Source organism: Aulonocara sp. 'chitande type north' Nkhata Bay, linkage group LG5 (genome assembly GCF_057382095.1).
Source record: "Aulonocara sp. 'chitande type north' Nkhata Bay isolate Kocher_YH1m ecotype deep benthic linkage group LG5, A_spYH_male_GT1.1, whole genome shotgun sequence".
NCBI lineage: Eukaryota > Metazoa > Chordata > Actinopteri > Cichliformes > Cichlidae > Aulonocara > Aulonocara sp. 'chitande type north' Nkhata Bay.
In genome coordinates, this window is record NC_141348.1 from 23,251,760 (window position 1) to 23,267,725 (window position 15,966).

The 15,966-nt window shown below is 41.8% G+C and overlaps 1 protein-coding gene across 1 annotated transcript in view; it reads left to right on the plus strand.

The window, feature by feature from the left end:
• Positions 1 to 15,966, plus strand: part of LOC147330580 (receptor tyrosine-protein kinase erbB-3-like) — a 32,167-nt gene that overhangs the window by 1,473 nt on the left and 14,728 nt on the right. The window contains exons 2-14 of the mRNA XM_086292275.1: positions 6,458 to 6,615; positions 7,978 to 8,164; positions 8,565 to 8,690; positions 9,418 to 9,483; positions 9,705 to 9,823; positions 9,936 to 10,077; positions 10,282 to 10,395; positions 10,490 to 10,613; positions 10,741 to 10,814; positions 10,943 to 11,033; positions 11,168 to 11,185; positions 12,088 to 12,299; positions 12,393 to 12,525. Of these exons, the coding sequence (XP_086148401.1) occupies positions 6,458 to 6,615; positions 7,978 to 8,164; positions 8,565 to 8,690; positions 9,418 to 9,483; positions 9,705 to 9,823; positions 9,936 to 10,077; positions 10,282 to 10,395; positions 10,490 to 10,613; positions 10,741 to 10,814; positions 10,943 to 11,033; positions 11,168 to 11,185; positions 12,088 to 12,299; positions 12,393 to 12,472 (1,511 nt within the window). The 3' untranslated portion in view covers positions 12,473 to 12,525. The remainder of the gene's footprint in view (positions 1 to 6,457; positions 6,616 to 7,977; positions 8,165 to 8,564; positions 8,691 to 9,417; positions 9,484 to 9,704; positions 9,824 to 9,935; positions 10,078 to 10,281; positions 10,396 to 10,489; positions 10,614 to 10,740; positions 10,815 to 10,942; positions 11,034 to 11,167; positions 11,186 to 12,087; positions 12,300 to 12,392; positions 12,526 to 15,966) is intronic.

Consider the following 15,966-nt stretch of genomic DNA (forward strand, 5'->3'; position numbering starts at 1 on the left):
CACCTGTTCAGCTCTGATGATTCAGTAAGGACATCTCCTGGTTTCATCTTCATGGTTCCCTCTCACCAGATAACCAAACCGACATAATGACCAGCAGCTTTTACAGCTGTGGTTCCAGCAAACATCAGCTGATACTAGAAATTAATATGAAATAAATTCTAACAACAGCTGATCAAGCTTAAACATGCTGCTGTTGTTTAGCGCGACAACCGCTGGTTTCTCCTTTCTGGCGCAAAGTGGGCGATAAACAAGCGAGAGAGAAAAGCCGATCAGCTGATCATTGATCAGTTTCACGATTGAATGAGAGAAGAAGAGACAACTGACAGCGTAAAGACAGAGAAAAACTCCAGCTTTGTGTCTTTTTCTATTCTAGCTGAAGTCCGGGACAAACTGCGTTCCTTTTCACCTCAATACGAAACGCGTAATATTTTCTCTGAATACGGAACAATTCTGTTTTTTAGGGGACAGTTGGCAACTCTAGTAACTAACCTTATGAATAAAATAAAGTTCACTATCAGTAACATAGCACCATAACCACCCAGCTGTAGAAACTCCGTCATGCTAGCTAGTACGCAGTACAAGTTATTGTAACTGACGGTAAAAAGTCAGCACAACGAAAATAAACTCCACCTAAACTTGGTTTATATCTGACCCAGATAGACTGCAGGTCATAACTTCTTACCTGAAGTTCAGTTCACCTGACACTCGGACCGGCGGCCGCCTCGGGTCTCTCCTCCTCCTGCCTCACCTTTCCCTCATCCACCTGGCCTCTTGTAGCAGCTCCGCCATAGCCACCACCAAACAACTGAGTTGTTTTTACACATCTGTCAGCATCTGGCCAATCCACCACCTTTCATTGTTTATACTGTTATAAAAATACATTTAAAAAAAATCATCGGCCCATAAAAACCAAAAATCACCATCGGCCCACCGGGCAAATGCCCGGTATGCCCGTGGCCAGTCCAGCTATGTCTGTATATATTAGTGCTATTTCTTAGATGTGTAAAATCTGTAACATCATTATTGTTTGGAGTTTAGTCTGTTACTGTTACTATTTTTACAATTTCTTCTTGGACCAACTGTAACCCACATAATGTCCTTAGGGATTAATAAAGTGTTCTGATTCTGATTGTTTCAGGATGACCTGCCATTATCCAATGACACATCTGCTTACCTGTATCTTTTGCTCGTTTCTCCTCTTCTTCTTTGCTCTTTTTTTTTCTAAACTGAGCACCTGATGGCTTAGAAGTTTTCTTGTCCATCTTCCATTGGTTTGAATTTTGCACTCCAGTATGACCCATCCCCTAACCCAAGGTTCACAACAACATAACCTAATAAATCTACACCTTAGTTCACAGATTTGCTTTGTCTGGGTTTATTTCTGGGATTTCACACAACCCAGGATTCAAATCATGAATACATAATGGGCTTGGATTTACAACATTATGAATGAAATGTGCTCTATTTGGAAGCAGCCGGCCCCCCTCCCCTTTCGACGGGTTGTGTGAGACTTTAAATCATCAAACTGTAAATTATAAATTTTAAATTGTTATTGATCAGTTTACCCCTGGTCCTAAAGTGTATATTTATTTTCTTAATCTTTTTATATTTATTGTTTGTTTAATTGCACTTCTGCAACTGGGGCCTCGTCGTCTTGTCTCTCTATATACTGGACTGTATATAGCGGAGATGACAATAAAGTTTACATTGACTTCAGCACAGCAGCAAGCAGGCGCACAGAGGGCTCTCGCGCTCACTTGCAAATTATAAGTCTGTATCATAAAGTATAGTGTTTTCGTGTTTGTTGGTTTGTTTTTAGTTTGTTTTATTTTGCGAGCAGGGCCCTATTTCAGGAAGCCGGTTTAGAAAACTCAGAGTGAAAAACGATACTCAGGGTTGAGTAACCCCGAACTGTCCAACTCGGAATATTCGGTTTCAGAAAGGCTGATAACAATTAGTTCAGTCAACGCGGAGTTGCTTTAACCCCAAGTTAAACGCGCGCACGAGGATACATAAAGCCCTGATTAGTGGAGCACAGATTAAGCGAGTCACCATGGAGACGGAGGGAAAGAAGGCGCGGTCAATGTATTTTACAGCGCTTGAGGCCGAAATTCTGATGGCAGCATATGCCGATAACATGCAAATTTCGCGGAAAAAAAGTAACACAGCCTCAGCTGCAAAAGAAAGGGAGCATGCATGGCAAAACATAGCCGACAGAGTCAATGCGTGAGTGTTAATTTAAACATTGATCTAGGGATTTCCACCCATTCAACACGTTATTTTATTTTATTTTATTTTATTTTTTTTATTTCATACATTTTATTTCGTGATGTGATGTGAGCGCAGGTGCAACCCAACAGGCCCCCAACGTTCCTGGCAGCAAGTAAAAATGAAATATAAAAATATAGTCCAAACAGGTAAGGTGTAATTGTATTACGAGCCATAGTGCTTGGTCTGTTTGTCCGATGTAAATCAATTGCAGTTAGAGGCTACATTAATTTCCCCTCTGTAAGCACTTATTGAAATTATCTGAGCACATTACAAGTACATATTTGCTTACTCTGTATGCTCAAATGTGACCCGTTATAGCCAACAGAAAAAAAAAGCGGAGGCCCGAAAAACAGGTGGAGGTCGTCCACCACCACCACTCACAGAGGCTGAGCAGTTGGCTTCCATATTTGTGATAATGTTGGCAGCATCACATATGATCTTCACAGTGCAGAGAACACAAATTAGCATCCATCACTATAATGAAATAATTTGTTAGTTTGAAATGCTACAGGGAACTATGTACCTGTACATTAATGCTGTGGAAAGACTTCCTGTTCACATAGTCTCCTTCATTTACTGAAGGAGCAATGATTGGAATGTGAGTGCCATCTGTACAGCCAATCACGCCTGGGAACCGTGAAAATAAATGTAAAATTTAAGTAGTAGTTCAAATATCACCACATCATGAATTAAGTTTCGTTCATCCTGCTACCTGCAATTTTGTGGCATCCCTCTTTGATAAATCTTGTGGGTCTATGACCGGGGAACACCACAAACGAGTACAGGAGACGTTTCAGTGCAACTGTAACATTCCTGACTGCCCGACAGACGGTAGCCTTGGAAACGTGCTCAGCATCACCAATATTATACAGAAAGCTCCCGTTTGCAAAAAACCGAAGTGCAATACAAATAATATGTACAGAACTGAGAGAATGTCCACGATGTGTCACATGAGCAATATTAAGCCTGAGGATGTTATTCAAATAAATTATAGATTGTGCTGAAAAACGGTAACGTTCGCACAGACAATCATCAGGAAATGATAAAATGTCCGAACGCGCTCTAATCACTCTCTCCCGGCGGAGAGCTCTGTGGAGAATTTGGGCTTCAACATCTACTGGCTCTTCAAGGAAGGAGCACGCCATGTCTGACACTTCCTACAGTCAGGTTTCCGACAAAGAGGCGGAGAAAGTCAGGGTTAGTTGAAGTAAACCTGCTAGGGGGCAGGTTAGCTTCACGGAGTGTGTCGTCATAGTAACTCACTCAGAATTAATCTAAACTCGCTTTGTGAAACCGAAAACCCAGAGTTTCCGTTAACTCAGGGTATACTTACTCAGAGTTTGCACTAAACCGGCTTCCTGAAATAGGGCCCAGGGGTCCGTTCTTCGTATACCTCGCTTACTACATCCAAGATCAAATCATCGCGCCAACTTTGAGCTCGCTATTCCGGTTCTCCGAACACACCTGTTGTTGACGATTATTAGTATAGCTGGATGAAGTAATGTGAGATCACTGGGTGGCTTAACAGGGGCTACGCATCGATAGTAGAAACATTGATCGGCAACCCTTTGATTGGTCGGCGAAAATGTCGAAGGAGCGCGCTCAGTATTTTTCGGCAGCAGAGCAAGAACTCATGATTGAGGGATTTCAGGAGTTTCAGAGTTTAATTAAAACGCAAGGGAACACTGCAAAGGCTGCAAAGGCAAGGAGAGAGGGCTGGCAGAAAGTTGCTGACAAATTAAACTCGTAAGTAATTTAATAATAATAATGGTAAATGGCCTGCATTTGTATAGCGCTTTTCTAGTCCCTAAGGACCCCAAAGCGCTACATTCAGTCATTCACCCATTCACACACACATTCACACACTGGCGATGGCAAGCTACATTGTAGCCACAGCTACCCTGGGGCGCACTGACAGAGGCGAATAATAATGGATTGGAGTTATATAGCGCTTTTCAAGGCACCCAAAGCGCTTTACAATGCCACTATTCATTCACTCTCACATTCACACACTGGTGGAGGCAAGCTACGGTTGTAGCCACAGCTGCCCTGGGGCAGACTGACAGAAGCCAGGCTGCCATATTGCGCCATCGGCCCCTCTGGCCAACACCAGTAGGCGGTAGGGTAAATTTATTATATTATATTACATTATATCCTCTTTCACATTAGAGCCACAACAGGACCCACTAGAACATGGGAACAAGTAAAGGTGAAATATAAGAATATTCTACAGAATGGTACTATTTATCACTAATGTTGCTTTTAGTCTCTTGAAAAGAGACCCTGAAATAAATGTTTGTTTATCAGAATCAGAAACTTTATTGTCATTGTCACGAGAACAACGAAATGAAGAATGGTCCCCGATCATTGCATCATCCCTGGCAATATCAAAATATAAATAAAACAATAAAATTCAATAAATAAAATAGATGGAATACTTAAAATACTAATAAGATGTAACAGTAAAACATTCACATACATTCCCACACACATGCTATAACAGCAACCAAGAAAAGGGCAGAGCACAAAAAGACAGGTGGTGGTCCTGCACCCCCTCGTCAACAAGTTGGTTAAGTAAATAATACCCTCACGGGAAAATCGATATGTCTCTATGAGCACACTGTCGCGCTGAGCTAAAGGATCCTGTCTATCCCGCAATATACGCTGAATTCTGAAAACTCTCCTTATCAATCTTGCACCTTCCGCAATGGGTGGCTCGTGTAAACGGACAGGACATGGCTGCGACAGACTTCCCAAATCCACCTTCGCTTTTATAGCCGTGGTCTCTCATCTTGATTACACGAAGTAATTTACTATTACTACTCTAAAATATGAATTACATCTGAAATAATCAAATACATGAAATAGAATGATTAATAGTACATTTCCCTTTTTTTAGGAAATGGCCTGTATGTATCTGTATGAAATCAATAAAAGAATCAAGTACTGCATTATCTTTAGTTACATTGATAATATTTATTTATGGAAAAACAGTGGAAAAATATCGCTGTTGCTTTCGTATAAATGAAGCGGACATACCTGAGTGGCCGCGATCTAATCCTGTTTACATAAAGTAAACCTGCTCCCCAGCAGGTTTACGCTTACAGCTCTGTTGCTATGACAGCAAGTCCCGGATGAGCTTCGGAGAACCGAACGATCAAAGATCACGCGAAATCGTCAACAATCTAATCCAGCTAACTTACTTAGCGAGGTACGAAGAACGGGCCCCTGGTTATTAAATGCCGCTCCAGCCAGCCAGAGAATCCCCCGTCGCCCCGCCCCTCTCCTCCCTGTGCCGCAAGCAGCAGGCACACCTGAGGGCGCCCTTACTCCCACCGATCGGTGCCTATGACATCCCCAAAATGCGCTCGCATGATGTTTTCTTTTCTTTTCTTTCCTTTTTTTTCCTCCTTTTTTTTTTTTTTGGCCGATGCCCGTGATGCTGCCCCCACCACGATGCCGCCCTGGGGAACCGCCCATGTCGCCCTTATCAAAAATCGCTACTGTCTGTGGGTTTTTTTTTTATAGTTTAAAAACGGCTCTTAAACTTGCAAGTTGATCTTTAAAATCAAGCCAGAAAGGTGTGAACAGATGCCTAGATACAGATATCCAAGAAACCAAGTAGCTGTGTGGCGTCTGTTTGTCAAACTGAAGGCTTCCACTTTCTTTTCTGATAGGAGCCAGTTTGGTCTATCTGAAGGTAGTGGCACGCAGCGCTGGCACTACGGTTTCATAAGTTAGTGTTTTGGGATTGTACCCTGTAACCAGATTGTAGACTGTAACCAGTGTTGAGGTCATTACCCAAAAAAAGTAATGTATCGAACAATTTCACCTGAAACTCATTGACACATACACACACCAGTTAGCTATGTAAACCTATAGGCTAGAGTCAAACACACCAACACAGTGAGGAGACAGCCCAAAGCCACCCCAGAGTGATCTCCACAGCCACACAAACAGCCACATTTCTAAATATGTTTCTTTAATTGACAGAACATCTCTCTGCTGTGCTAACGTGAATGGAAAGTGTTTATTTTTAGCTCATTAATTAAACTGTTAAAACTGAACATGATAAACTAGGTAACGCAGTGTGCTGGAGGTTGTGGGAAATGGCTCGCTGTATACTGACGTGGATAGCCTTTTAAAAATCAGATGATTAATGAATTCGAACCTTTGCTTTTCGCAGTGACCGTTTGTGACGGCACCAAGAACTTTCTGAGCACGATGGGAAATTCAGAAATCATGTACAACTTGATGAAGACGAGGTACAATAACTGCGACATTGTGATAGGAAACCTCGAGATCACCATGATGGGCCACACCAGAGACTTCAACTTTCTGGAGGTGAGGTTGCAAACATTACGAACAACAAACCAAGAGAGAGTTTGACTACCATTTTCTCCAGCTAAACAAAAACAAAGCTGAGGTAATAGTCTTTGGCGCCAAAGAAAAATGATTACAGGTCACCAGAGAACTTCAATCTATACATCTAAAAACCACAAACCAGGCGAGAAATTTGGGTGTAGTGATGGATGCAGACCCAAACTTAGAAAAACACATTAAGACAATAACAAAATCAGCTTACTATCACCTCAAGAATATTTCAAGGATAAAAGATCTGATGTCTCAACAGGACCTGGAAAAACTAGTGCATGCATTCATCTTTAGTAGGCTTGATTACTGTAACAGCATCTTTACAGGTCTACCTAAAAAAATCAGTCAGACAACTACAGCTCATTTAGAACTCTGCTGCTCGAGTCCTCACTAAGACCAAAAAAGTGGACCACATCAGTCCAGCTCTGAGGTCTTTACACTGGCTGCCTGTCCGTCAGAGCATAGACTTTAAAGTTCTGATGCTGGCCTATAAAGCTCTGAATGGTTTAGGACCAAAATACATCAGTGACCTCCTGACCCAGTATGAACCTTCCAGATCCCTCAGGTCATCTGGATCCGGTTTTTTATCAGTTCCCAGAGTCAGAACCAGACACGGAGAAGCTGCATTCAGCTTTTATGCTCCTTATATCTGGAACAAACTCCCAGAAAGCCTCAGATCAGCTGAAACACTCAGTTTATTTAAATCCAGGTTGAAGACTCACCTGTTCTCAGCTGCATTTGAATAAAGCACCAAATCCACACGTTTAAGCTTAAATTTCAAAACTTATATTTTAACTACTGATTTTATCTACTGTTCTGATTTTATCTGTTTTGATTTTATATACAGTTTTGTTTGTTTGTTTGTTTGTTAATTAGTTTGTTTGTTTGCTTGTTTTAATCAATTTTAAATCATGCTTTTTATTTGGTTTTGTTTCTAATGTCTCTGTAAAGCACTTTGAATCACCTTGTTGTTGAATTGTGCTATACAAATAAACTTGCCTTGGCTTGCCTTACCATTATTCCTTTCACTGCAAAGGTGTCACCGACAAGATGAGTAAGGATGTGAATCAACCATTTTCATTCGTCCAGGAGAACACAGAAAGTCAAAACATGTTCTGTTTGATCGCTCTCTGTAATGGATTTTGTCTCAAATCCAGAATGAGCTCATTTATGCCCCCACCCCTTTTGTGCTAGTCATGCCACTGAAGTCAGTGACTAACTCAGTAAGCAAACACGCCCCTGCTGCTTTGTGACCCTGATAACAATTTGATTGAGCAGAAGAATTGACAAATTGCATTTTTCTCTTCCTTGTTCTTTTCTTTTGCCTTGCAGTCTATCAAGGAGGTGACAGGGTACATCCTTTTTGCTATCAATGAGTTCAGCCGCCTCCCACTGCACCACCTGCGCGTCATCAGAGGCAGCACACTGTATGAGGACCAGTATGCCTTGGCTGTCATGGTCAACTATCAGAGGGATGGGGAGCATGGCCTTCAAGAACTGGGCCTGACTCACCTCACAGGTACACAGAGAGTCACTCATTTGATGTATAGAGTGTGTTTAACATGTGGGAGGCTGGATTGGAGCAGATAAGAGGTCAAGTTGGATGTGGCACTCTTACTGTTGGAGCTCCCACATCTACACAGTTCAGCCACACCTTTAGAATACCGGTTGTTGAAACGCAGCAGTGTGTGTGTTTGTGCCCGTGTGTGTGCTTGTGTGTATAGAAGTGATATGAAGTCCCTGGAATGTACCATGTGCTCAACCGCTCAACTGCCAGTGTAACATGAGCTCCAGCACATGATACGTTTGCTGTGTAGTAAACAGAGAATGGCAGAGTTTGTTAGGATGAGGCACAGGCCTGTTCGGGCTTGCTTTCCTAACTGTACTGCCCCATTTACACCTATGTGTACCTTCTACAGAGATCCTCAGGGGAGGAGTGAAGATCATCCGGAATAAGTATCTGAGCTACGCCCCGCAGGTGAACTGGCTGGACATAGTGAAGGATGGAACAGCCCAAATTGTGATAGAGGACAATGGGCCTGAAAGTGAGTGCACTGGGTTGTAACTACACACATAGATATATCTGCGTCTTGTTTTTAGGAGCCAGAAGTGAATCCGTTTGAGCCGACAGGTTAGAATCTTAAGCTAATACTAGCAAGCTTAATGTTAATGTGCATCCATAGACTGATGCATTGCATTACCCAGACACAAATACCTGCTAATTGTACTAACATACAAATAAAATAGTAGAATTTCACTCCACAAAATGATGCAATTAACCACACAGAAAACACCCAAAAACCTCCTTAAAAGGTGCAAACACGACAAACATGGTAAAGTGGACCATCTGAGGTGACACCTAGCAGACACGTGGTGGTCTAGCAGCCCCTGGTCTCAAACTTCAAAGCCTTAAAACAATTTAAACATGTGAGTCATTAAAAAAAATAAGCACAGAAGGTCAAATTAGTTCTAAAGACAGAAACCATTTTTTGTTTAAGTCTGTAAACATGTTTACACTGGCGAAACGTCTTATTGGAGTTAACTCGCACTTGGATTCACCCTCAACTGGCCATTAGAGGAACTGCAGGCTTCATTTTTCAGCGCTGCAAGTTGCATCTTGTAACTTGTAGAGGTTTCATTTTTTTCTTCTGCTGAACTTTGGATTTAAAACAAAAAACAAAATCTGAACTTTTCCTTTAATTTAAGACTTTTGTTCTGGTTTTGTATTAAAATGCGGAAACTAATAAGAGTTTGTTTTTTTTTTAATCTCAGAGCCTTGTCACAAAGCCTGTGGAGACGTGCCATGCTGGGGTCCAGGAAATGACACATGCCAGATCTGTGAGTCATATCAAGCACCTTTATCTTTAATGTCTTGATTTTCCACGCACTGGTTACCTTGTGAGATGTCTCACACATGAATCATGGCTGCTGCCAGAGTTGTTCATTTACATTGCACATTGTTAATAATATACGTAACTTCAAAGTTAAAAGTTTAATATGCATCTACGGTACAGTTTTAGTTTCACGCCAGGTTTTTACAAGCGTCGACTCTCTTACAGTGACAAAGACCGTGTGCGCCCCTCAGTGTAGTGGCCGCTGCTTTGGTAGAAACCCGAGCGAGTGCTGCCACGTTGAGTGTGCTGGAGGTTGCACTGGGCCCAAGGATACAGACTGCTTTGTGAGTCCAAGTCTTCCACAGGCTTTAATGAGAAGATATTTTCACATGTTGCAGTACAGAAAACGCAGATGTAAAAATAAAATGTTCCTCTGTTATAAATTGCATTTTGCAGGCCTGCAGGAACTTCAACAACTCGGGCTCCTGCGTGCCTCAGTGCCCACAAACTGTGATCTACAACAGGCTTACATATAGAATGGAGCCCAACCCCAATGCCAAGTACCAGTACGGCTCTATTTGTGTGACCCAATGCCCCAGTGAGTCCCACACATGACAATATTCACATAAACTCAGAATTTATACATAGTTTCTTCCTGTAAGATTGCTGTTTTTACATATTTTTAATCATTGTTATGACTGCGCTGTTCAGCTTTCTTCACAGTGTTTACTGAAGGCTTAACGCAGTCACTGACGATCATTTATGCATTTATTCTCATGTGTTTTCTGTTTTTTTTTAATAGAAAACGTTGTGGTGGATGGCAGTTCATGTGTGAGCAACTGCCCATCTAATAAAATGGAAGTGGAGAAAAATGGTGTGAAAACATGTGAGCCCTGCAAAGGCCTCTGCCCTAAAGGTATTTCATGCAGATCGAACTCAAGCTCTCTCTACAGATACCTTACAGCTTTGCTGTTATTAACTGTTTCCTTCTCATCTTTTTTTTTTCCCAGTTTGCCATGGCACAAGCTGGACTGATTCAAACAGCGAAACGGTCGATGCTCGCAACATAGAAAGTTTCATAAACTGCACTAAGATCCAGGGAAGTCTTAACTTCCTGGTGACGGGAATAGAAGGGTAAAAAAAACTTTCTTTCATAAAACGCAGCAAAGATTTAAAAAAAATTTCTCTAGATCAACCTGCACTTTTTTGACGTTTTTGCAACATGCTTTTCCTTTTACTTACTTATTTCATTTTTGCTCAGTGATGACTACAACAAGGTACCACCCCTTGATCCAGAAAAACTGAAAATCTTCAACACGGTGGAGGAGATTACAGGTGTGTGTATGTTGTGGGGTTGTGCTTTTTTTTTAGACTGTCACTTAGACTGCTTTTATCTTTTTATGTTATTTAATGCCATTTGCAGTCTGGTTGAGGCTTCTGAAAAACAATCTCTCTGTTTTCAGACTTCCTCAACATCCAGTCGTGGCCTGCAAGCATGTCTGACCTGTCAGTCTTCTCCAACCTCCAAACAATTCAGGGAAGAAAACTTTACAAGTGAGAAACAGTTTTTTTGTTTTTGTCTTTTCTGCATTGTTATGCAGACAGAGTATTTGCTGGAATATAAAAGTAATTTTGTTTTTTTTTCTTTGTTATTTCTAATTTTTATCCTATCTTGTTATCCTGTTTAGAGGAGTGATTAGTAAAAGGTACAGTAAAGATTTCACATGCTCACATCTCTCTATCTCCTCTTAGAGCCTACAAATGTTCTGTCCGAATCCGTGGTGTTGGTATTTTTCAGTATGATTTTTTCAGGGGTAATTCAGCACTGGGATTGTTTGGTTAAGCTGGCCGTGGGCACAACTTTTTAAAGCTGGGAGAGGCAGCATGTTTTTGACATCAATTTGACAAAGAAAAAGCTCTTTTCAGGCTGGTCTCAAGCTTCAGTAAATGAGAGGAAAGCAAGATGGGGTACATCAGAGTACTTTTACCTGGGTTTAAATCCCGTCTGAAACCAAAAGCACTAAAGCATTAAAAACAAACCGCCTTCTCAGCTTTAATGAGTTCACATATAACTAAAGAATTTACCAAAGTAGATTCTACAAAATTGATACCGCAGTATCAGTTTTGTTGTAGTATTTCCATACTACATACTACATGATGCATGAAAATACTGAAGATTAAACATGAATATGTTTGTTGGCTGTTTGTCTTTTTAAGTACACGGGTTATGCAATTTGAAAAACATGACATTCAGACACCGAATCACTGAATTCATATTGTGTCTAAAAGGTATCAAAATGAATAGATGGTGACAAACTTCTCAAAGAAAACACACTGTGAAAGATTATATTACATCATTAAATGTGATCAGTAAGAACAACAAGAAACACAAAGTGCCACACTGCTGGATTTTGTGCAAATACAGCTAAAGTGCATTAATTGTGTTTGTAAACCTTAAAAAATAATGTCTGACATCATGTTCTTGAAAACTGCTAAACCTAAAAGAAATATGGCTTTCAATATTCACTTTGATTTTGTGGTATTTTAAACAAAATTGGAACATTTTCATCCACTTTCTGACCTTTATTTACTTCCTGCTGTTCTACAGGAGCTATGCACTCATGGTGGTTAAGATCAATTCTCTGACCTCGCTGGGGTTGCGCTCGCTGCAAAACATAAATGATGGTGCCGTGTACATTAAAGGAAACAAGAATCTCTGCTATCATGATACTGTCAACTGGACACGGCTTTTAGGCTCCCGTCCACAGAAACGTTCAAAGCTCTTAGTCATGGCCAACAACCAAAAGAAGGGTGAATGTGGTGAGTGGGGGCGGACCATTTAAAACTTGCAAGACGTGATTGTGAACAATGGCTCTGCTCATAACATCGTTTCTGTTTTGGTTGCGTCCTTAGTTAAAGAGAAGCATGTGTGTCACCCGCTGTGCTCCTCTGATGGCTGCTGGGGTCCGGGTCCAGACCAGTGTGTCAGCTGAAAGAAATACAGCAGGGGAGGAACCTGTGTACCAGACTGCATGTTCTTAACTGGGTCAGTATTCACAAAATGACGTATAAAGCGATTATTAATATAAAGCTTTAACGGTGTAACATGTATGCAGGTTGTTAGAGAGTGAATGACAAGAAGAAGTGGTATTAAAGAAACAAGCAGTGATTTAGAGAATTGATATTTTCTGATGGTTTCAAAAAGAATTTACATTTTAAAGCACAAATACTCGCACCCTGTTTGAAGTGCCACATTGCAAATAGATTATGTGCAAATACAGATAAAGTACATGCTTAATCGTATCCACCGTGCTCTCTGTGCACAAATCAGCAGGGGAGACAAATTGAATAACTGATTCAAATGCATTGCCGCCCAATTCTAGTGTGTTATAAACAATTTTCCCTCTAAACTGCGCGCGTGCAGTCTCTGCGCACAGAAATCTGCGTTGCGCACAAAAAAAAAATCTAACCTGAATTGAAATTAAAATTAAAATGTTAACAATTTTTGTTTTGCAGTGTTAGTCAGTAAGTGACTGGCTGCTCCTGTATGGGATTAGAACGATGCCAACCTTATCCCGTAGTTCAGCCAATAATGCGATTCACATTTGTATATACGCAGCTAATCAACGTCGTTGACAGGCTATGACAGCGTCCTTGTGTGCCGACACCGGTAGCAAAGCGACGTGGCTGATGTGGAGTGAAGCCACGTTAATGACAACGTGTACAACCATTGGAGATGTGAGCAGAACAGACGGCACAAATGACGGAAAAGTGTGGACTTTATACCAGTTTTTAAATTGTGTTGATAAGCCACGTAAAACCAGACTTATGATAAAAATATATGTAATGTTTGGTTTTCTTCCTGAATACTATCGTTGTTTATATTTACTGCAGGAAGAAACGGTAAAAACAGCGTTTTATAAAGAAAACCTCGAAAGCACTCTCCGCCTGTGAGTGAAAAAACAAAACAGGAAAAAAAACCCCACCCTTTCCTATTGGTCGAACAATGTACCATGTCGACCAATCAAAAAATGATATGGCAACCTGGCATTTAGTTGTTTAGGAAAGGGTGGCGGTGTTTTGAGACGTGAGAGATTCGCGATGTTTAGCGCAAATCTTGTGTAGTTAGTGTGCAGCGACTGCTGAATGTTACAGGTGTTACAGGAGTGATACATCTCCTGTTGTCAGGCCTGCAGGTATCAAGCTGTTGTTCTTCTTTATCTCATAGTGGACAGAAATGTTTTTTTGGAGTGGCACAAATAATTTGTGTGGCATCAAATTTGATGCAGAACACCTGATTGTTCTGTAAATAGTTTAAAATGTTTATTTTAACAAAAAAAAACCCCCGCCTTGGCTGCATTTTTAGGTAAACGGCTGCAAAAAACATATTGCATAACTCAGTTACTTTTTTGAAGAAGTAACTATATAATTAATTGCCCAACATTGGTCATTATATTGTTCTGAAGGCAGGACTGTGATGCAGTTTTCTGCCTCGCCATTAGAGGGCGCGGCCGTTTTGTGAGTAATGTTTTGACTGGGATGAAAAATGGTGTTCATGGAGGCGGTGTGAATCACAAGTTATGCTCGGGAGCAGTTTATGTGGGTTCATTGAGAGTGTGCGTCCATAAGACTGGTGAGTTTCAGGATATTTCTTGTGTAAGAAGGATAGCCTGTATGTTTATCACTCTGGACATCCTCTGTTTGTACATTTTCTATACATTTTCTTATTTTCTATAAGTTATCGCTAAGCTAAGCGCGCTAAGCTAAGCAAAGTTCGCCTAGGCCAAACTGAGTTCGGTTTCAGTTGGTGATTTGTTATGTGTATTTGCCTTCTTTAGTTGGCATCATAAGTGAGTGGGGCACAAGAGTTAAGTGATGGAAAGATGTTTATTTTCTTTGTTGCCAAATATGGTTCAGACTATAAGTAAAAGCCGCCAGCTTAGTAGTAGGGCCTATAAGACAAGTATGTGGCTGTAATATATTATATTGTGATTATTGTTGTCTATAATTTGATTGTAATTTGTGTTCTGTTTTTCCATTCTGTTTGTAGAACCACACACACACACATATACCCACGCCCATGCTAAATCTGCCATTAAAGAGTTGAACAATCATCCCCTGTCCTCATTATTTTCTGGAGGGTCATAGTGGCACTTGACCTGTGCACACCCTGCGATCACCACCGTAGAACTGAACCTCATATCAGAAATCATCATAACAAAATTGGTCCTTCGAGCCGGATCAGGTGATTACAGAGTGAAGATGGATTATGACCCCCAGAGAGCAGGTGCACGTCCATGGAGGGCTGTGCGACCTCCAGGATGGATGACTCAGTATGAAGGCTACACACTGCCACAACTGCTACATTGGAGCAACAGCAGACTAGAGAAGGATACGCCAAGATGACGCCCCTCACCCAGACTCCTGGTTCTATTGGAGCTGCAGGACAGACCCCAGTGTCATCCAGCATCCCTCAGGAGTTCATGAACATTGTGCAGCAACTGCAGGAGGACAACAGGGAACTTCAGCTGATGGTAGGAGACATGAGGAGGCAGATGGACCGTAATGTCACCACGTTGGAACCAACCTGCTTACGTTCTGCCCAGCAACCAGGGGGCTACATTTCAGCTGATGACACTTGGGTCTCCACACCTCTAACTACACAGCCTTTTCCCCTGAGACCAGAGCAGCACAATATATCCTACACACAGGATGCAGCTGAAGAATGGCCAGTACCACCACCTCCAGTTTTTCTCCCGAGAGATCATTCTGATCTACCAGAGGTACAGTCTTTTCCACCTCCACGGCTACCAGCCATTGCACAAGAGCATAGCCAACGCTTACAAGAGCTACAGTTACAGCAACCCTCAGCCACTGAAGCTCCTGACTTTCAGCCTTGTGCACCACAGTCCACCCCCTTATCTCGATCACTAGCTGGACCTAGTTTCGACGCAAACATGCTCCCCCCAGAACAAGTGTTGGCTCCCACTACAGCTGTAGCTGTAAAGGAGAAGACCTACAGAGGACCATCGCCCTCCATCCCAGAGTTCACGAAGGGTGATCCCAGGCAGTTTGCTAGATTAAGGCTTGCCCTAGACAATATTCTCCCCTTTGATGCAACCGAGAGGTTCAAATATCAGGTCTTATGTGACCACCTTAAGTTTGAGGAAGCTCTTTTAATTGCTGACTCCTACAGTAACTCACCTCACCCCTACTCTGACACGATGGCCTCGCTCACTAAACATTACGGTCAGCCGCACCAGCTGTCACTGCAGAGGATAGCAAAGCTTATGGATGAGCCCAGCATCCGCCCAGGTGACACAACTGGATTCAGAAGGTTTGCACTGAGAGTCCGTGCTCTGGTCGGCATGTTAGAGCAACTTGGGGAAGATGGACACATAGAGCTGCAATGCGGGTCTCATGTTGCTAGACTGACACGAAAGCTACCCCAAGACCTACGTGCTGCTTTCCGCCGCTACCTTTACCC